At 30.8% G+C, this 22,767-nt stretch overlaps 2 protein-coding genes and 1 long non-coding RNA gene across 4 annotated transcripts; all 3 read right to left on the bottom strand.

Annotated features, from left to right (window-relative positions):
- Nucleotides 1-902: 902 nt before the first annotated feature.
- LOC123905806 (vacuolar iron transporter homolog 1-like) lies at nucleotides 903-2,033 on the bottom strand. Its single transcript, XM_045955537.1, has one exon. The coding sequence runs from the start codon at nucleotides 1,921-1,923 to the stop codon at nucleotides 1,282-1,284; it is 642 nt and encodes a 213-aa protein (XP_045811493.1). The 5' UTR covers nucleotides 1,924-2,033; the 3' UTR covers nucleotides 903-1,281.
- A 10,108-nt stretch (nucleotides 2,034-12,141) lies between these two features.
- Nucleotides 12,142-13,685, bottom strand: LOC123905805. Of its 2 annotated transcripts, XR_006808519.1 has the most exons (4): nucleotides 13,218-13,642; nucleotides 12,965-13,135; nucleotides 12,585-12,714; nucleotides 12,142-12,470 (listed from the first exon to the last, which is right to left on the bottom strand). It is a non-coding gene; the product is annotated as an uncharacterized LOC123905805 (long non-coding RNA). The 2 variants fall into 2 exon arrangements; XR_006808518.1 differs by having other exon boundaries at nucleotides 12,585-13,135; nucleotides 13,218-13,685.
- A 1,103-nt stretch (nucleotides 13,686-14,788) lies between these two features.
- LOC123904128 (tryptophan aminotransferase-related protein 3-like) lies at nucleotides 14,789-20,069 on the bottom strand. Its single transcript, XM_045953820.1, has 6 exons — nucleotides 19,783-20,069; nucleotides 17,532-17,826; nucleotides 16,312-16,610; nucleotides 15,915-16,201; nucleotides 15,088-15,294; nucleotides 14,789-14,796 (listed from the first exon to the last, which is right to left on the bottom strand). Exons 1-6 carry the CDS (start codon nucleotides 20,067-20,069, stop codon nucleotides 14,789-14,791), a joined length of 1,383 nt encoding a protein of 460 aa, XP_045809776.1.
- Nucleotides 20,070-22,767: the final 2,698 nt, after the last annotated feature.

The following is a 22,767-nucleotide window of genomic DNA, read 5'->3' as shown; positions in this document are numbered from 1 at the left end:
AATTAAAAAGTAACATGATTTAAATCAATACAACTAACTATCTTTGGAAAAAATTGATGGAGAAGAATAGAATGAAACACGCAAGAAAAACATGACTTGAGCCTAAACATGTTTTATGCTAATGTATTTCTTCAAGCAAGCTTTAAAAGCAAGTATTGCATGTTAGGTTTCATCATTAGTGAAAATTTCCTATTTTTGGGAGCTTTTTGGTTGATAACATTGTGACAATTTCACAAACAACTATGCTAGAGTATATCAACATTTGTTATTATAAAAAAAAAAGAAGCAATGTTTGTGACACTTTTTAATTTATAGAAAAAAGAACTTTGTTACTTCAATATTTTTTTTCTTTCACCACCGCTTTAATATGGTTTGAGGTTAGTTATGATATCAAGTGGTTCTAGTCCCCTCCCGATCGCAGTTGTGGGGGGTCGAATCGCGGTCTTCCCTACCAAGTTCAGCGTCAATCACCGCTAAACCAACTAACGATTGGTTGTTACTTCAATATGTAATGAAAGACACAACGAATTAAAATATTTACTATCAAATAAAAAATAAATATGATGGGTCCATAAGTCTTAGTTCAAGTTCAACTGACAAAATTATTAGGCCGAACGTCATGATCAGATTCGAATCCCGACTTTCTAACTTGTGTGTATCAATTTATGATGATTTTGTCATTTCGTCTACGAACCAAAATAAAATAAACATGATGTATTTGTGATGCCAAGTCTTGCGACATTCATAACTTTTGTTCTACAAATCTTCTTTTAAACAAAGTATAAATATAAGCACAAAATTCTTTAGACAATCATACCATTTTTTTGAATAACATTTTTCCTATCAATCGCCAAATTTCATTGATTCAAATATAACTATATATTAATTTCCACAAGCTTAACTTACCAAGTGAAAAACTTCAAGCTTTTATCAATTAACATAGATGAAATAATACCATCCATGTATACAAATTACAAAGAGGCTAAACACCTTATAGCCTCTTTCAATAATAATTACCAAAACTAATTTCTTCAACTTATAAACCATAAATAACATGCTACATATATTTGCAAAACACACTTTACAAATAAAAAAACTAGGAAATTTCTTTTCCGACCCCTTACATGTTTTTTGGATGGATAAATTCGAAAAACACACATTTTTTATTCTCTGGATGGATAAACCCAGACAAAAATTGTGTTTCTTTCTTGTTCGAAAGTGTACTTTTAATCAGAGTGTAGTTTTTAAGAAATCACCTGATATAAAAGTAGCTCTAAAAAACTAAAGTCCACTTGAGCCGATCAACTTAGTAAGCCCAAAAGTGATGGACATAGCCACCCAACCACCAACCAAAACCCTCAAAACAGACCTAAAAATTGGAGCCTTACCCAACACAGCCCCAAACCAACCAAAAACAACCAAAGCAACACTTACTGCAGCTACAACAACACCAAGTCTCACCTTATAATCTCTTATAAAAAAAGCTGCAAGCAATGGCACCATTGCACCAATAGAAAAAGCTAAAGCTGATGCAGCTGCAGCTTGTAATGGATTAGGCAAACTTTCCTTCTCTTCATCATCATCATCAATTTGTCTTCCTCTTTCTTTCTCTCTTTTCATTTGAGCAACTTCAATGTCTAATTGCGAATAAACCGAGACAAATTCTCCGATCGCCATGCTACAAGCACCGGCTACCAAACCGGCAAAACCGGTCAAGATCATCGCTTTGATGTCTTGCTTGACTGCGCCGACTCCCATCATTAACGAAGCTGTAGAGACTAATCCGTCGTTAGCTCCTAAAACGGCTGCTCTTAGCCATTGTGATCTTTTCGAGTAGTCGAAATCTTTTGATTCGACTTCGAGATTTGTTATTGTTGATTGTTGTTGTTCAAGGTCAAATTTGGCTTGGTTGAGTGATGCCATGAGAGTTGATCAAAGAGTAAGCTAACTATAAGGAAAAGATGATTAGAAAAAAAAAAAGATGATTAGAAAATGATTATGATTATGATTAAGGAGAAGAGGGTGTGTGGTGAAAGTGTGGAAGACACACGTTACCAAAGGGTATTTATGGATGAAAATCTTCTCGTGTTGGATGCAAAAGTGGGGCAACACCACTAAATAAAAACAAACAAAAGAATATTAATATTTTAATTCACAAAGAGTTATAGAGATATAAATTTGATTGAATTATAAAGTATATAATAGAAATTTTGCCTCACTAGTTAAAAGATTGTTTGAAAGACGAGAAAAGGAATTCCACTCAAATTATAATAAAGTTTATTTTTCAATTCTAAAGAGCTTAGGGAAAAAATTTACACACACACTATGTGCTAAAAATTATAATAATTGTTTGTCAAAAAAAAAATTTATAATAGTTGTAAATTCGAACTAACGTCTCAGCTGCTGAGACTCAGCATATTAAATATTTTTGCAATTTTTTGAACAAAAGGGATAAAAAAGGAATTTCACTCAAACTGAAATAAAGTTTATTTTTCAATTTTAAAGAGCTTAGGGGGAAAATTCTCTCACACACACTAAGCACAAAAAATAATAATTGTATATTCGAACTAACATCTTAGCATATTACACAACAAAATGTATTTTTTAAGGGAAATTTTATGGTACATTTGATAATTTTCAATGTACCGGTATATCAGGTCATTAAAATGATAGGTAAATGAATCTTTTTTAAAATAAATAAATTTTCTATCATTAAAAACAATATAATAACCAAATATTATTTATCGAAATTGTCAAAAATATAAAATTTGATATTTTTTGAATTTTTATTCCTTATATTAGTCAATATTGTATTTTTTTAATCAAAAATTTTAAAAAAATAGTGAATTGCTTATAAACAGTGAAATTGTGATTTTTCTTGTAATATTATTATTATCTCTAAAATACAATAATAAGCTTAATTCATAAAAATAATCGTTAATTTATCAATTTAACGACTTAATGTATAAAAATATTCTGATGTACCGTAGAAGCTCCGATTTGTTAACAATGTAAATTTTTAAAAATATCACTGCAATTAAAAATGTATTGAACTTTTCAATCTTTTTTAGGTTATGTTTGCGACCTTTTTTTTTGCAAAAATTGAGTCAAATGCAGCTAATGTAATCTCAATTGCAGCAGACGTTGAGACATCAAAAACCTTGATATTAAAGTCTAAATCGTACTCGTGAGCCTGTTTTTTTAACTCATTACTATTGATATGTGCAAATTATGCATTCTAGTATAATCAAAGAATTGGAGAATGAAAGTTATAACAGAAAAAAACTAACAAACCCAAAATAGTATAAAGACGAAGCCTTTATGATTGGAGAGAAAATCATGGAAATCAAAGGAAGTGATGTCATTTTTCAGATTTAAAAGCATCTTAAAGTTATGAAAGAAAGTAGAAAGACTGTTTTCCTAAGATTTAGACTAATGGCACCCACTTAATTAAAATTCAAAGATCATGAAAACAGTATTCAAAAGACAACTCTATAATCAAGTTGCAAATTTTTTAACTTAAATTCACTATCAATGCTTTTATTAAAAAAAAATAAAAGATAAAAGATCACCTTTATTAATAAAGCTCCATTTCACATAAGCTGAGACTGTTGATTAGATAAAAGATTCACCACCCAATATTAGTATATGATTGAATCCAAGACGCAATTAAATTGAACAAGGTATAATAAGGGTAATGATTTATTTGGTTGGAGAAGAACAAAAAAGGTTAGTAAAGGTTTAGTGGTAACCAAAAAATATTGAAGGTTTTGGTGAGCACATATGGAAATGCATATTTAAGGATCCTAAGATGTAAGGTAACTGAAATATGATATTAATTAAGGTGGTTATAAATCAAGTGAATATATGAGCTAAAGTCGTTAATGAATTTCGGTGGTCTCTCCCCCTCTGGCAGTATTGTTCGCAGAAAAATATTTTTCAATAGAATTTGTTTATAGAAGATATTTTTCGGTTGATGGGAGGTTTTCTGAGTAATTTATGGAAAATAATTGTTTAGAAAACATGGGCTCGGTTAATCCTCACTGAAACAATTATTGACTACAATTATCTTGCTTTTCAGTTAAACTCTGGATTATAAGAGTTCTTTTTCCTGGTAACTGGCTAAACTTCGGATTATTAGGTTTTTTTATTCCTAAAAACAGGTATGTTAGGACAAGAGAAAAATATTAAGGCGGTTATACACATGTATAAGGAGGCTAAAGAAATGTGTCAATTATAAGTATGGCATGATTCACACAAGGACAAAGTGTAATGATAACTCATATGCAAAATGCTTTCTTTTTTTTTCCTTTCATGCAAAATTTGAGGGCAAAAGTGTATTATTTATATTGATGTATCTTCGGTTATAACACAAGAACTAGTAATAGTATAGAGAAATTCATGTTGCGTTTTGAAACTATGCAAAATTCATGTGATTATGACTCAGTGTTTTAATATAACGGGTGTGTTTTTCATTCATAGTATGTATTATGTTCGTTGCTATATATAAGCAACTAATTTGAAACTTAGAACGTGAACTTAATTTTTTATTAAAAAGGTTTTTTGAATCAATTCTATTAAAAAAAAAAATTCTCTCTAATATAAACAGCTTAAAATTATTAATTTGCATAATCAGCCTTAAATTATTAATTCCACCTTTAAGATGAATATATGGAGTATCCGGTATTCGAACTCCTGCACCAATATACATATAATGCAGTGTTCCTGCCAACTGAGTTAAGCTCACATAATATTAAATATTTTAGATCATTAAATACTAAATTTCTATATTTGGTTACCTTTTAACTTGACCCTTATTTTAATAAATAACATTATTAATTAGTATCATGAAGCTTAAAATTATTACTTTCCCATTAGAGAAACAAAAAATTTCATTTGGATATTAATGAATGGAACCTAATAGATGAGTAGTGATTAGGCATGGCAATGGGGCGGGGCGGACACGGGTTTTGCCCTCCCCAAATTTAAACCCATAAAGTTTGGGTTTCCCCAAACCTATCCCAAATTCGAGCGGGGTTAAAAATGATAATCTCAAACTCATACCCAACGGGGATCGGGTATCCCCATCGGGTTTCGGGTATCCCCATTACGCATTTTTTCACATGAATTTAGATTATATTTTAGTATTTTTTTTATTAAAAAAAAGTTAAATTTCCAAAATTATTTTCTCTCAACAATATTTTTTTAAATAAAGAAAATAAATTAGAGAAAATGATTTGCTTAATACTCAAATTAAAATAAAAAATAAATATATGAACGTAATTTAAGAGATTGTTTAAGTGTTTATAATTTAAAAGAGATGAAATCTAATTTTTAGTATAAGCAGGGCGGGTTCGGGGACGGGTTCTGGGTGGGTATCAATGTACTCATTACCCGCCCCAAACTCATTTTTTGAAATCGAGAAAAACCCAAATCCGAACCCAAATCTAGTCAACTCAGATTTTCCCCGTCAAAACGGGTATGAGTTTTATTGCCATGTACTGATTTCTCTCACCCCATCACCAAAAACCTCCTCACCAGCCTGCCTAAGTGACCTCACAGATATTATGGTCTTTGTAACCATCACGTACAATCAACAATTTAATTATTATCAACACATTCATGAACCAAAGTATTATTAATCTCATGTAAAGCACCCTACAAACTGTACATTGATGTAAAGCAACAGTAATATCAATCTATTGAAAAATTATTATAATAAGTGATCAAGGCCGACACAAGGGCCAGAAAATAAACAAAATGGCCCTAGACATCAAAATTATTACCCATTCCGTTTTTTTAAGTTTCGTTTTAATATAAAGCTTTTCGACTAAAGTAGTAGATTGTTGTATTATTTTTTCAATTTCACCCTGTTGGGATGATGAAGGTCCGGGGATCATCACATCGAATCTTGAACAACTTCACAAGTGAGTTAGACACCACACTTTAACCCAAAACCTTAAGATGATAGGTTTATCGGTCCTCTCAGTTATAAACCATTTAACATTCACTGTTTTATCCAATGTGAGACTCAACTCACACTTGAAATTACCAACATCTTCCCATCAAGTGTGAGTCCATCCATTATTTTTATGAGTATGCTCCCCCTAGAACGGAAGCTTTTCATCCACTTTGTACCATCGTTGATTGGTCTCAACGGGACACGCCGCCCGAACACCATATCAGGCAGACTTTCGACACAAGAAGCCAGATCAACAACCATCCGCTCAGATACCATTGTTGGGGTCATGAGGGGGTCCGAGGGATCACCACATCGGACCTTTAACAACTTCACAAGTGAGTTAGACACCACACTTTAATGGTCATCTCACTTATAAACCATTCAACATTCATTGTTCCATCCGATGTGAGACTCAACTCACACTTGAAATACCAACACACCCTTCATTTAATCCACAATTTTTTTTCAAATAAATTTAGTACATACACTTTTCCTCTCTCCATTGAACTTTATGGAAATATGAAGTGGAGTTATTGAGAAAGTAGAGTATAATTGACAAATTGTACCTTAACCTATCAAAACGGTAATTAACTAGGAACAAATTATTTTTTCTTTTTTAAAACATCACTTAAAAAGGATTAGAGGAAGTATTAACAAAGAAAAAAGGTCCCCAATTCAAAATAGGTTGATGTATAGGTGATGACAGTCAATTATATGATGTTTTTAGTAGCAAATTAAAGTAGTTTTAATATCAATTGAAGCCCAAAAGCAAGCAAACACCTGGAAAAGTGAAGTTACTTGGCCCAGAAGCAAGAAAAGTGGAAAAATCAGCAAAAAAGGGCAAAAATGTAATAAAGCAGCGCAACCATCGTACCCACGATGAATCTCAGCGTGGCGCGATGAGAAGGTGGTTAAATTGAAGAAAACTGCAACAAATCTATTCCATCATCGTGGCATGATGATGACTTGAAAAACACGCACAAAATCCTGAGAAGATCTTTCATCGTACCACGATATGATCCATCGTGGCCACGAAAAGGCAAAATTACACGCCATCGTGGCCACGGTGGGTGCGATGGACGCGCAGAAAAGGCCCAAACCCAGCTAAAAAACTATAAATAGAGTCTTCCTCCTCCACTATTATTCATTCCAAGAAATTCCAAAATATTAAATACTTTGAATATTCACTCTAGAGTTAGGAGAACTTTAAGGAGGAGGCAAGGAGGCCAAGGAACTCCAAGGTCAATAAGGTTCTTTTCTTTCTGTCTTTGTAATTTATTTTTCCTAGGTTAGGTGGAGCCGAGGAACTCCCTTACGAATGCTTGGTTTTGTATTTTGTATAATTTGGGTATAAATTCACTTGCTTTCTTATTGCAAACTCTTTTATTGTCCGGTTTTATATTTATTTTAATATTGATCACATTAGAATAAAATCTAAGGACCTAGTGGATATGCTAGTAATCCCGAACGAAGGACGATATGCTAGGGCCAAAATGAGACCATTAAATTCAGTATTTGAGGTCTTAGTATAGGATTAGAACGCACGATAATTTCTACCTGACGGAGTTATAACTAGTTAGAGGCACATGTGACGGCTTATGACACATGGAGCCACTAAGGTAATGATACCAACGTTTTTAACAAAAAAGTGGAACCTGGGGCGATGAAACTTAAATAGAGTAAGGGTAACCACTAACTAGGCTCTGCACAGTTTGTAATAGAAATAGGACATGATATTGCTTCTAACCTATTTTCAATAGTCTAATTCATGATAGAGGGAAAGAAGGGAATAACTACCAAGCAAGTGTAAGAGAGAGATTCAGCCACACTTAACCACTCCGTGTGGTCACACACACAATATTTACCTTTCTGTCATTTAATTTCCTGTCATTTACTAAATTACCCGCAAAGATACCTTTCAAACAAACAAAGCGAAGACAACTATCCATATTCCTAAGAGAAACTAGTAACCTTGGCACAATCCCTGTGGAGAACGATAAACTTATCACTTTATTACTTGGTAGCGATTCTGTGCACTTGCAGAACCACCGTCAATAGAAAATAAATAAGTTACAAAATAATTTATTATTTTATTATAAAAAAATTTAAATGGAGTTTTGCCTCCTAAATTTTACAATTGTTTGACTTTTAGCCCCTTAAATTTTAATTGCTCAATTTTAATCCCCAAGTTTCACAATTGCTCAATTTTAACCCTCATTTTTATCCTTTTTTAAAATATCAAGTAAAAATATTTTATGTGACATTTTAAAATTTTAAAAATATAATAAAATAAAGAAGACTTGTTTTAAAATTAAAATATATGTTTATAAAATTAAAATATTTTGTTTCAAAAAATTTATAAAAAATAAATAAATAAAAATTGTTTTTTTAAAAAATAGTTAATATATAAGAAAAATTCGTAAACTAATTTTTTATAACAATTATTTTATAAACTACATATATATGACAAAAAAATTATTTTATAAGTCATTTTTTAGAAAAAAATCCTTTTATTGTTAAAACAATTTTTTTATTTGAAAACATCTTTTTAATTTTAAAAACATTTTTGAAGCACGCTTTTGTATTATTATCACTCACTTTATTTCGTAAATTTTATTATCTCCACTTGAAAAAGCCACATTAGAAAGTTTGCTTTTGACCTCTAAATTCGTTTGGCAAGCAAACTTTGTAGTTATCAAATTAAAATTAAATAAAACTTGTCACCATCTCACTGTATAAATTTAGTAATGAAATTAGAGACAAGCTTTATATTTTTTTTTTCCACTAAATTTTGTCAATAGTTTTTTTTCTTTTCATAGGAGTGTGCAAGTACGATTTAAAATACATATAGTTATTCCGTGACCAATTTTTTATATTATATTCTTTTTTTCGTTTTGGATCTATTGAAAAACTGTATTTGTTCTTGTTCTTTTTACAAGAACTGTATTTTGTTTTTATTTGCGTGGAATTTCAGAGATAACGACGTAAATGCAAGTCCACACGTAAATTTATATATCCAATCTTATAATAATTCAAACGGTTACCTCTATGTCTATCAAACATGGAATTTGGATTTCATCACTTGAGTGGAGCAAATCCGTATAATTTGTACTATTAATGTCACATGAAAGAACCATATAGGAAACTTCTTTTTTAGAAAAACCATTCATCAATATTAACAATATCCTCAATATATAGGAAATACTGTTTGAACCAAGTATATAGGTTAGACTCACAAAATGGTGAATGAAAGATGAAAGAAGTAACCAAATATTTATACGTACACTTTAAATATGATTACTTTTAGTAAATAGACTCTATATAAAATTTTAAAAAAAAAAAAAATTATGTATTTTATTTACTTACAAGAATGAGTGATCACAAGTTAAATAGTTTTTGGTATAATATTTCTGTGTAGACCTATCATGTGATGTGAGGATTTATTTAGGAAGCGCGCACTAATAGTTAAAATGGTAGTGGCATGAAAAACTATAATTAATCAAGATTGATATCGTACAATCATTTGTTAATAGTGTACACAATTGTACTTAAATATATACTCCCACCCGTTTCTTTTTCTTTGTCGTTTTAGAAGAAAAAAAAATAATAAATTTAAAAAGTGTATTTTTGCACCTTATCTTTCTATTATATCCTTATTTTAATTTATCAATAAATTCCTTTTATTTTTTTTCACGCACTTTATTTTTTCCAATAAATTTAATATATTATGTACAAAAAAAATTAATATGTTATGTACAAAAAAAAAACTTTAGTTTTTCAAATATATATTAAATCTTTTACGGTTTCAATATTTACTCCTAAATATTTGAAATTTATATGAAGGTATAATAGACAAAATATAACCTTAAATTATCAAAACGACAAACAATTTGAATTTTTTTTTTCTTTCTAAAACGACAAAAAATACAATAATATAAGATGTTGTTTTATTGAATTTAATTTTCATATACTTTTATGTAAATTACTAATAAAATGGAGTGCTTTTCTTTTCTTCTTCAATCTCTTTGACTACAACCATCACCACTTTTCTCTGAGAAAGAGATGGTATTAAGGGTTAATTTTGCTCTGAAATCATCTTTCAGAATCATTTTTTTAGTTAAATAAGTGTGATATATATGTAGTGATTTTATTTTATTTTTGTGTAATTTCGCAGTTTTATAATTAGTATGATATTGTTTGTTTAGACTTACCATCTTAATGAAGTGTATTGTTTTCCATCTTAGTGTAGTATATGTTAATTTGTTTCAAGTTAAAGTATTAGTTTCGACTTTCGATCAAGTCAATGACTTTGGTATGCTCAATGCTATAGATCCGGAAATATGATATTTCGGACACTTGAATACATATTATGTTGGGTTTTTTTTTTTTTATTTTTAACTAATTTAAATTTATATTGTATCAATATTTCTTTATGAATACCTCTAAATCACAAGGTCTTAATTTTCTTGAATGGAAAATTATCCAATGCCATATAAGTATAGGGCTGGCTCAAGGTAAAACAATTCAAGCAAAGATTTTAGGCCTTTATTAAATAACAAAAATTACTAAGAATAAAGCCTAATTTTTTTTTCATAAGTCATAAGTTTATTAGTCTACAGTGAAAAAAAAGTATCAGAGAAAGAAAAATATAAAGATCTCAAAAAAAATATAAATTTTTAGGTCATTCACAACTTAACGTTGAACCGACCTTAATATGCAATCTGCATGTATATGCAATTTTAACTTCCTTTTTTAAATATTATTTTTAATGCCATTCACAACTTAATTAACTTGTTAGAATTAGTGGATTGTGAAAATGAAAGCACCAAAGTACTTTGAAGAGAAAAAAAGTAAGAGTGGGGATATTAGGTTATTTATTAATGGAAGGAGTGTGTATCCCACACGAACACCACCAACTCATAATATCTACTCCAATCACAAATAGAAACTTATTATGTTTTCTTTGTTTTGCAATCCAATATTCTTCCATTATTCTGGTCACCAACTTATTTCATGGATGAGAGGGAAAAAATTCAACAAGGTCCACAAACTTTTGTCTCATTAAAGCTCAATAATAATAAAGTAATCCATAGTAGTGGTTTTGTTTTTAAAAACTAAAAATAGTAAAGGCAGTTCTATTGTTATAATTGACATCCATTAACAAAATATAGCGTAGATAAGTTGAATTCATGCGTGAGTGATAAGATATTGAAGTCCATCGATAGGTTGAACGTTTTTATTCGAGTTTAAAATTGAGACATTTTTTTTGTTTGTTTAATTTCACTATTAGTTTAATCTGATTCGGGGGTCAGTTCTGACATCAAGTGGTTTCAGCCCCCTCCCGATCGCAGTTGTGGGGGATCGAACCGCGGTCCTCCCTACCAAGTTCAGCGCCAATCACTACTGAACCAACTAACGATGGGTAAAATTGAGACATTTTGATAGTGTGTAAATTTTATTGGTATTTATTATTTCATCTGTAAACTAGATAATGTGTGGTCACGACGAGACAATTGAGAGATTATCTATATTGGGTATAGCAACTTTATAAGTGAGTTGAACATTATTTTTTTACCCAAAATCTTAAGATATTAAGTTAATGGGATGTCCTCTCACTTATAAAATATTCAATCTACATTTTTTAAAGCAATGTGAGATTTTATTCACCTCACTTGCCACAACAATATGTTCCTCATGTGTGTGTCATTCAATTCTCTATGTTCCACCTCAAGCGAAAACTTTTTTCATCCATCACTTGCATCGCTGTTGGTAGCGCTCAACGAGACTCGTTGGCTAACTACCTTTCACTACTAGAAAAAAATTCATTTGGGACGGAAAAATCTGTCGCACAACAGTTGAAATTTCTGTCCCAAAATAATTTCGGGACGGAATTCGCGACAACTGAAATTTCGTCGCAATTCGCACTGTCGCAATGTATGGGGACAGAAATAATTCAATCCGTCCCAAACTTAGGACGGAATTCGGGACAGAAAAAATATCAACTATCAGACAAATTTTAGAATTCCGTCTCAATTTAGTGACATACTTTAAATTTCCGTCCCAATATAGTGATTCATAATCTTGCTTAATTTCTTCTTCAATTCCAGTAAACATCCTAATAATAGACATTAATTAATAACATAAATAAATTCAATGTACCCAAAAAAAATATAAATAAATTCATAATCTAATAATCATCGAATTTCATTAAACTGATAAGCAATTACATATTTATTTGTCCCGTGCAAAATATAAATTGTACAATGATAAACATAATACATAATCCAAATTATATATAACAATACATCTAAAAGACTAAACTTCTAATAATTTTGAAGATTTTTAAGTCCAAAGCCATCACTATTATCATCGAGGTATGAACACATGTTTCCACCATCCAAATAGAATCCATCATAATCTATAAGCTTAGGGCGAGTACTCCATTATCATCAGACTCATAATGTTGAGTTAGAGATTCAAGTTGTGACCATAACTTTAGAAAGTTTTCCTGTAAACCAAAAAAATAGAAAATCAAAACAAGACTAAGAATCAAATTCACAAAACACACTTTGGTCCCTTATCTGATACAACCTAAACACCTCAACTAAGCAAATTTAATTACCTCTTAGGACTGAAATCATAGCCACCAAGCTTCCAAACACAAAGCCTTACAATTATTAGCTCCATCTTGGTCAGTTATATTTTTCCTTGTAGGATTTTTCCAGCCAAAAGAACAAATTGAGTTCAAACCACTAATCAATTCAAAATGAACAAAAATTAAAGCACAACATTAAGTAGAAACAAAAAATACCAGATCAATTTTCTTATGAAAAAATACCAGATCAATTCAATCAAAAAAAATTCAAATGAATCATTAACTAAAATTGATAACATACTTAATCATGATACCCTAGATCAAGGATGACTCAGAGATAAACAATAATACTGATTGTCAAGTAAAAAGAACATTCAAAACTAGAGACATATGAAGCATTTTCATACCGATCTGAAGCAATTCCACAATAAAAAATGGGCAAAAAGCCATAACCTTTCCACCAAATCAGCTCCCATTATCTCTTTCTCTACATAATCTTTTTCTTCTTAATCACCCACAGAAAGCTGAACAAAATTAACACTTCAAACTGACCCATTTCACCACTGGCTCATTTGGATCTACATTTTCATCACACACTCAAATCAACAAACTCAGATTAATCTCATATTAAAAACAAAAATCAAAGAAAAACAAACTTACAAATGAAAAATAAAACAAAATCGACCACTTCCTTTGAAGAACAATTTGTTGATATGAATGGCGTCGTTGTGGATGCTATCTCGAGTCGGTGAGGCCAAGCTTAGTGGTTGTTCTGGTTGTGCATCTTCCGTTGCCATTGAGAGTTGGGGAAGGCAAATAAGAGTTATGGAATCTGAAGGGTGAGGGAGTGGTGGTAGGAGAAGGGTGAGTTAAGAGGTGAGTGACGGCGGCAGAGGAAGAAGAAAACCCTAACTTTAATTTTATATCACTAGATCTAGTTCGATGATGATGATATATTAAGAATTAAGAATAAAAAAATATTTTAGTAAAAAGTTTTTCTCTCAATGATGGCGCTAACTTTCCCACAAAAAAATTTAAATAGATATCTGTGACAGAAAGAAAATGTTCGTCCCAAATTTGTGACAGAATAATATATTCTGTCCGAAGTTTGCGACTGAAACACATTCCGTCCCAAATAAATGAATATAGATTTATAAAATCCGTTGTGACAGAAATATGTCACATATTCCGTCCCAATTGAATATTGTTGCGATGGAAATATTTTCCGTCCCAAAATTCCGTCTTAATTGGATTTTTTTCTAGTAGTGTTTGTTAGGAAAACTTTTGATACAAGGAGCTGATCGAACCCTTCGTCAAACTATCGCCTATGATACCACTGTTGGGTCATGATGAGACAATTGGAGGATCATCACCATGGGGTTTATAGCAACTTTAAAAGTGATTTTGACACCACTTCTTTACCCAAAAACATAAGGTATTAGGTTTATAGATCCCTTCACTTATAAAGTGCACTGTTTAACCTCCACTTTTCTAAGCAATATGAAACTTAACTCACCTCACACTTGCCACAACAACAAAATATAAGATATTGAAGGATTATGATATTTATGTAAGCAAAATTACATATATGTTGTCGTTTAAAATTGTTTGCGTACAAATAGATTTTTTAACAAGTTCTATTATAAAAGAATGAATGACAATTGAATTTTGACATATTCACTTAGACCTACCTATCAAATTCTTCGATTTTCTTTCTCCCATCGCTTCTTAAAAAATTTAAATTCTTCGTTAGAAATAATATAAAATCATTGATGTGGTTCTATCCTAATATCTTAAGTTTTAGGATAATCGGTTATTTGACATGGTATCAGAGCTTCTATGACTAAGTAGTCTAGAGTTCGATCTTCGCTCCCCTAACTTTTTAATTAAAAAGTGGAATTTAAGCATATGGTAGGTGGACCCTATGCATTATTCACGCTTCAAGCCCAATGGACTCTTGCGTGAGGGGGCATGTCAGAAATAATATAAAACCATTGATGTGATTCTATCCTAACAGCTTAAGCTTTTGGGATAATCGATAATTTGACAATTTTTAATTCAAATATTTTAGATTATCTAATTTTTCACATAAATCTCATCTTTCAGTAGCAATAGTTTTTTTTTTTTGATAAATCTCATCTTTCAGTAGCATTGATGCAGAAAATAGGTGCAAGAAAGGTTCAAAGAAGCACAAAACTTAGGCGCAAGATATAGAAGGAAAATTTCAATACTCACAAATCTGTTTGATATAATGGAATGATCTTATATAACTTATACATCATAAGACTAGAATCAACTTAACTAATTACAATTACAAAATGAAACTAATACCAAACTAATTATGATACCAAACTGCTTTGACAGCTATCAACTAACTGAAAATTAGTTGGATAACTTGTGATGCAAGTAATTAACTCTTCGTTTATATTTGACAAATGTAGTGAATTGTTCTCACAACATTTAACATGCAACATCATCCTAGGCTCATTCCTTTGACTTAAATCAGTTGAACTTGTCGTAAAAAATTTACCTTTACTTTCTACATCAACTAGTTTCTTGATTTTTGTTAACAATAAATCAAAGTCATCTTCACTTCTAACCAAGCTAAGACGAACATAACGGTTAAGATCAGTACCACCAAATAAACTACCTGCCCGACCGGTAATATTAAATGTTTTGAGAACATCATAACAATCAATGTTTCCTAAAACATTATCACACTTCAACCAAGCAAAAGCTACAAAACATCAATATATAAATAAACCTATGTTAGTTATAAATTAAATTATCTACATAGAAAACATAGATTATATTTCTAAATAATTAAACAATCAAGTTTTCCACAAGGATCCATATATATACTTGTATGGGTCTGGTTTTAAATTGCGGTCCGTATCCGCAATTATGGTTGCAGTATTGCTGATGCGGTAGCCTCCGCAACCGCATCACACTGCAATTGCGGTAGGATTTTGATTCAAGTGTACGACTGCATCTTAACCTACTTCAGAAGCCGCATCAGACAATTTCGGCCACGTTCGTTCAAAATTTCTCACCAACAAATATAATTTATGAACCTCAAAGCCTAATTCGCGTCAAATCTAATGAAAAATCTTACTTTTAACAAAATCTCTCAACCTTGTATTTTAAGCCCAATTGAATCGGTAGTTATGTAATAAGCTAAGACTATGCAATAGTGGGTAAATAAATAGTGATGTTATTTTATATAGTTTGTGAATTTCAAAATGATTTCACGTCGCAATAACCGCATTGTACGTTGCAGCAACCTTAATGACTGCAATCACAACCGTAATTTAAAACAATGGGCCTCCTACAATTATAACTAGATATAGAAATTACCTGGAGAAGGTTTCCGGAGCTGATGTGAAAATGAGCAATATTGAGGATTTAAGTCTTGAATTGAAAAATATGTTGATTGAGACAAAACATTGGTCAATCTTATCCATCGATTCTTCATAGTGTTGTAACCAAATTCATATATTGCATTTTTATTTTCATTACCACTAAGGACTACTTTTAGAAGCTTTAGAACTCTTAATTGAGTTTCTCTAGAGACGCCGTAGGTACTCATGTCTATGTATGTCAACATTCTTTTGTAAACATCTTCGTCCTTTATTATTGCCCACCTATATTCATATACACATGTACATTTAGATTCTATTAATAAAATGTGAATTCTTTGGTACACATATTATATGCAAATAGGTGATAAGGTGCGTTGGGTAGCTGAACTTACCCAAATCGGCTTCCACCATGACCGGTAAACTTAGAAAGTGTAAAAATCATTAAATCTTCATCTGCAGGTTGTAAAATAGGTGTGTAATGTGGCCAATAGTAAGCAAGGTCATGAATTGTCTTCACATTTTGCCCTTGATCTTGAAGTATAGCCTTCTTCAATTGCCCATCTGGATTATTTGGGGATGTCACCAATTCAATGTATGTCACATTTGAACCATCATTATTTTTCCACATTGTTGTGTCCCCAATAAATTTACAGTTATCAGATTTAAAAAACTCAATTTGCTCTTTATAGACCTGGTAAATGATCATAAACAATTTTATTTTAATGTTAGCTTCTAAGAAATTTCTATAAATATATATCTACATGGTGTGATTCCTTTTGAATAAAAACAACAAAATGAGACTAAAATGCTAGGACTAATTGGGCCCAAATCTGAAAGGTACAAATAGTCCAAGAAGTGATGGATCTCTTCTATCTACACCTCCTCTCAATTAGATACTACATGATATGGGATCAGGTTTCACTGTTGTTGCAGTTTTTAACGGTTTCCCACAGCAATCAATCTCAGCTACTGAATTCAGATCGAATAGTTCAAATTAAATAAACAGTTAAATAATATTTTTTGTTGATTTAGATCGGACGAGCCACAGTAATTGAGGAAGTCCATTTCCCATGTTATGCTAAGGAATGGTTCATTATGTTTCCCATGGTTTTAGTCTATATAGTGTGATTTTTCTTGTCGTAGCCTAATGGTCATAAATTTCATCTTTAAGGTGGATAAATGGGATATTCGGTGTTCGATACTTGACCCATGCATATAAAATGCAATATATTTGCCAATTGATCTAAGCTAATAGGGACGTCTATATAGTGTGATTTTATTGGAAGAGTCCTTCGCATATAAATATTTGCGCGTAATAAATATTCAATTTTTTAAAACTAATAATTAAGTTTTTTTTTTAACGACAAATATATTATATATTAATATAAAAAATTAAAAAAAGTACAAGTTAAAAAAACAAAAATGTATCAAAAGTACACTCTACCAGAACCCAATCAACTCTGTAAGACAGGAAAACAAACAGACAAATAAACCTACAAGAAAACAAAAATGCATGCCTCCAACAAACTATGATTTCTCAAAGGCACCACCACGAGATGAATAATATCCCTCTCAGAGAATAATTAAGTTTTAATTGGGTCATGAAATTTACCGGGTAATATGGCTTTGAAGCTACAACTTTTGTTGGTGTAGAAGAACCATATGAAGAAAGGGAATGAACTGCAGCATTAAGAAGATGTGTAGCACCTACTCCAAATATTATATACTTTCCATCTGTTTTGGCATTTCCAACATGAGCATGGACATTTCTAATGTGTTCTTTTAATACTTTTGAGATTAGAGAGCCATCACTAAATTCGTAACTCATACGATGCCACCCTGAAATTAATACTGCACTCCTTGCTGCATTCTTCATCCAATAGGGTTCCAAAAATATTGGATCTCCACTGCAAAATCAGTCATATATGATAAATAAATTTATTTATTTTTAACTGAAATAAAAAATATATGATAAATAAAATTAAACAAAGTTAATTTTTGTCGTAATTTTTTGTTTAGGTTTTTATTCATTTTAAGGAAGCACTAATATATTTAGAATATATATATGTCATATGGGTGCAAAGTGTGCACAATGCGCAGATTAATTAATGGATGCAAGTTTATAAAATTTAATACAAAATATATAGATTACAAATGATTATATATTATTTTCTTAGCCGTTTCAGTAATTTTTGTGTTTTATTTTGCTATATATTCATCTAGTGACCATGACCAACACATATTTAAGTAATGACACATCACAAGAAGAAGGAGAAATGTGGAGACCCCAGAAGCTAAAAAAAAATGTCTTCCCAAGGAAACTACTAGATTGTAAGAATGGAGAACAAAATGATTCTGACAGTTATGAAGGAACCGCCGCCGCTATATTAAGTTATTAACCAAAAGGCTTTGCGGCCGTTTCAAAAGAACAATCGTGGAGTTTCCAGCCAAATCTATTTCCTTTTAAAATAGTTTTACATACGTTCAATCAAATTTCAGTTATAATTATTTGTTTAAGTATTTTAAGAACTAATATTATAATAAATAGCTTTGTACGATTTTGGCTGTTTCAAAAAATTGTACAAAATAATGTCAAACCATCTAAAATATTTGAATAAAAGATAATATATAGAAATATCTTAGGGAAGAAAAAGACCAATAGTATCCTTTGTGATCTTTATGGGGTTGCATATCAAAATTATTTTTCAAAGTGTATTTAGGACTTATTATATTAGCTTTCATCTCAGATTAAATTAGTATCTTAGAGACTTAGAGTTGATTTACCTATAGAATAGAGGGGTAATAAAATATGGGTAAGAGTTTTTATTTTTTATTTTTGGTACATTGGGTAAGAGTTTATTTATCTATATATAGAGGTGTATATGTGGGTGGGAGTATAAAAAGAAGTCCAAAGGTCAATCCTTGTCATTTTTACTAAAAAATGTTGACTTTGTAAATGAAAATAAAAACAAATAGGGACGATATGTGGAACTCTTTTTTGGTCTATATTAAAAATGAATGTAGATTGACTTTAGCATCTAATTAAAACTAATTTAAGGGTACTATTGGGACATCTCAAAATAACCATGATCAATTTTTTTATATAAATTAGTGATAGAAATTAGAAATTCAATTTAGAGGAAAAAAATACCAAATTTACCTAAAAGAGAGTCATCACAAATTTCATTTTTTTTCTCCCTCAAATAATGGTCACTAATTTTATTTTGTTTTTATAAGAAAAAAAAATTTGGTTTTAGTTCTTTTTTTATATAGAAGTTTGGTTTTAATTCTTACAAATATACCAATTTTTTATTTTTTTTTATATGATCCTTTTTTTAAAGCAAATATAATTTTATAATAAAATGAAAGAAATTTAAATAGTACTAAATCCATCAATTGGGGAGAAGTACAAGGGTACTCGACCCAAACCAACACAAAAAGTGAAGAATCTTGAATTTAAATAAAGAATAGGGTTAAAATTCCACCAAAAAAAATACAAGTATCTTTTAATATTATCTTTAATACTTTGTTTTAATCCCTACAAAATTTAGTACTATATTACAAAAATAGTATATTTGTTCAATTCCCCACAAGTGTGATCGAAAGGGGCCTGAAACCACTTGATGCTAGAATGACCCCCGAACCAGATTAGGTGGTCCAGTGAACCGGATGCTGGTATTGAAAAAAATAGTATATTTTGTACAAATTAAAAAAAAAATTACAACAAATAAAAGCAAAAAAAAAAAAAAATCATATTTACAAGGGATAATGTCAAAAAAACAAAAGGATATTTAAACCTTTCTTTTTATATCTTTTATACAAGATTTTTATAGAACAACAAAGATTAATATTTATAGTAGTACCTATCTGCATCAACCATACAATGAGGTAAGAGCTTGGAGCAATTAGTTCCTCCATAGCATGTGTTGCATTCACAAATAGCTTTTCCATGAACAATTAAACCATCCAAAAAAGCTCTTCCATGTCCGGAACATGAAATAGATGATACAGCTTCAGCTTCTTCAACAGCATTTTGTGTCCAATTTTTCTCAAAATTTTCATTCATGAAAAGGTTAACTAACAAAAGATAATTAATTGCAATTGAACAAATAAAACATAGCTTATAGTTTTTATTATGTATGTTAGCCATGTTTAATTTCTCCTTTGTGAAGTCTCATTTTGGATCATATATATATATCTATACAATCTATATATGATGGGAAAACAGAAAATTCAATTTGTGATATTTTATGATTTATATGATATCCACTAGTGGAATTTTAATTTTTTATTTTTTTGACTTAAAATATTAATTATACAATGACCATATATAGAGCATTCCTATTTCGAGTCTTAAAAAATAATGTTACTCTATTTATTTTTTTAATTTTTTTCAGAATATAAACATATTCTCAGAAAGATACCCGTTGGAAGATTAAGTGTTTTCACACTTGTAAATTTTAATGCAACTATGCTTCTTTTTTTTTTTTTTTGACTAAAATGCAACTATTCTTAAATAAATCAATATATGTAAATTGTGCGATCAGCTTTTCTAGAGATTTTTAATTTTAATTTTTCATGTGATCGAAGAAGCAAGAGCTGGAAAAGCTTAAAGATTTATCTTCAAGCATGAGGTGGGTTCCTCTAGATTTGGGTAGTTACCTTATTTATTTAGCATGAGTAACAACTAACAACAATTGTTAAACATGTGAATCTAGTGCTTTATCTATTTGGTTCCATGGGAAATTATGAATTTAACACCAAATTAGTTAAGTTTAAGATTATGCTTTGAACTCATCAAATTGACGAATTAAAAAGATTAAGACATTCCCGATGCCATTTTAGTTTTTTTGGTTAACACTACTAGGGTGCGTTTGATTCGCCAAAAAATAAGAGACTGGACAAGACAACTTCAGTTCCTGGGACAGGACAACTCAGGGTCAAGGGACGGGACAAAAACCTAAATTCTTGTCCCCCACTTAACCACGGGACAACTTTTTGTCCTCTGCACAAGTTGTCTAAAATACCAAAATAACTTTTTGTCCACCAAACATCGTACAAAGACAAAATCACTTCCAGCAACCCTAAAATCAGTACAAGAAATTGAATCCCCAAATTTAAACCCTATAAAATCATTAATAGACACTCAAATTGACTCCCTTCACATTTACATTCCATCAATCAAAAACATTAGATAACAAACTTAAACCCTAAAATCAGTACAAGAAATTGAATCCCCAAACTTAAATCCTAAAATAATGAACAAACAATCAAATTGAATCCCTTCACATTTACATTCGATTAATAAAAAATATTAGATAACAAATCACGAATTGAATCGCTTCAGATTTACCTCAAATTCATCGTTACAACATGCGATTTTGAACAAATTTCAATTGAGAACGATGAACCGATTCTGATTTAGTTGGAACGAGAAAGATGAACTGCGACTTCGAACGATTGAGATCAATTTCAAATGATCCAGAGAAATTATACAGGACTGAGAGTGGAGTTTAAGGAACGATTGTGTGAAATTTCGCAAATGCGGTGAGAACGATCGAGAGCAACCGTGAGCGAGTTGGTTTGAAATTTGGATAACTCAGTGTTTAGTCCATTTTTCTTACTTCTGATAATAATAATCAATAATAACGATAACAAAATAATAATATAATAATGCTATATTTCTACTTTTAGATGGCAACGGCGCCAATTTGATCCGCTGTCGCGCACGGGTCAAAACAAGTAATTTAAAATGGTAGTTTAGGGAAGCGACAAGAGTGTCGTATCGCAAGGACTCTTTATCAATGTTTAACGAATATTAGAATCAATGAGAAATTATGAAAAAGGGGGTTTTCGGTTTGTAGTAACAGAGATGATGAACTTAATTTATATAAAGGCAATCAATCCATTGGTTTTAGGAAATCTTGTTTATCATCTATCCTAGGTTCTCATGAGAATGTTCGTTTAGTTTATGCTTCGGCTGATTATAGAACTAATTTAACAAGCGAAAATCAGTTCAATAAAAAATTTGATGATTAAGCATCAACGTGTTCAATTAACTATGGGGATGATCAAGCGTCACCGATAACACAGATAAGATCCTAACAATAATTCGTTCAGCCCTTTTTGCAAGCGAAAAAGCATATAATAATTTTCTATGCTTTGTTATTTTATAAACTCTTTCTTAAGATGCATCAGTGCATGAGGTATATATGAATCGGTGCATCCCGTGAAACTTCTCAAATGTCATTGATTTCATGTATAGGAGGGTTATGAGCTTCATGCCGTGTTACCATTTTATATGAGCACAAACGGACTAGTCGACTAGTCCTCCAAGAGCGGATCACGTCTGAGTGTCCTTCGAAAGTAAAATAACCTAGAGTTAATATTTTGTTTGGTTCATTTTATTTATCTGTTATTTATATATGTTGAGAAAATAATGTATATAATTATTACTTGATCAATTGATTCATTATGGAACCCCGGTGTAGCAACCTAGTTGAGGGGTAGTAGGAGTTCAGAGAGGCTTAGTAATCTCAACTCGCTCCCTTTTATTTTTATATATAGACAGGTCAATTGTGGTGTCGGAGCGTTGGAGTAGGAATCTTCAGAAGATGAAATTATGCTTTGAGCCGACGTTCACTACTAGAAAAATCTTAAATACCGACGGGCAAAATCTGTCTCTAAAATGCCAATATTCCGTCACTAAACATGTTAGAGACAGAATAAGAGACCGATTTGATTCTGTCTTTAATTTCCTCGTCTCTAAACTATCAGAGACGGATTTTATATTCCGTCTCTGATTGGAGACAGAATTTATCTGTCACTATCAAATAAACATCTGTCTC

The sequence above is a fragment of the Trifolium pratense genome, linkage group LG2 (genome assembly GCF_020283565.1).
Source record: "Trifolium pratense cultivar HEN17-A07 linkage group LG2, ARS_RC_1.1, whole genome shotgun sequence".
Lineage (NCBI taxonomy): Eukaryota > Viridiplantae > Streptophyta > Magnoliopsida > Fabales > Fabaceae > Trifolium > Trifolium pratense.
Note: the sequence above shows the minus strand (reverse complement) of the source record. Positions and strands in the feature narration are given on the sequence as shown.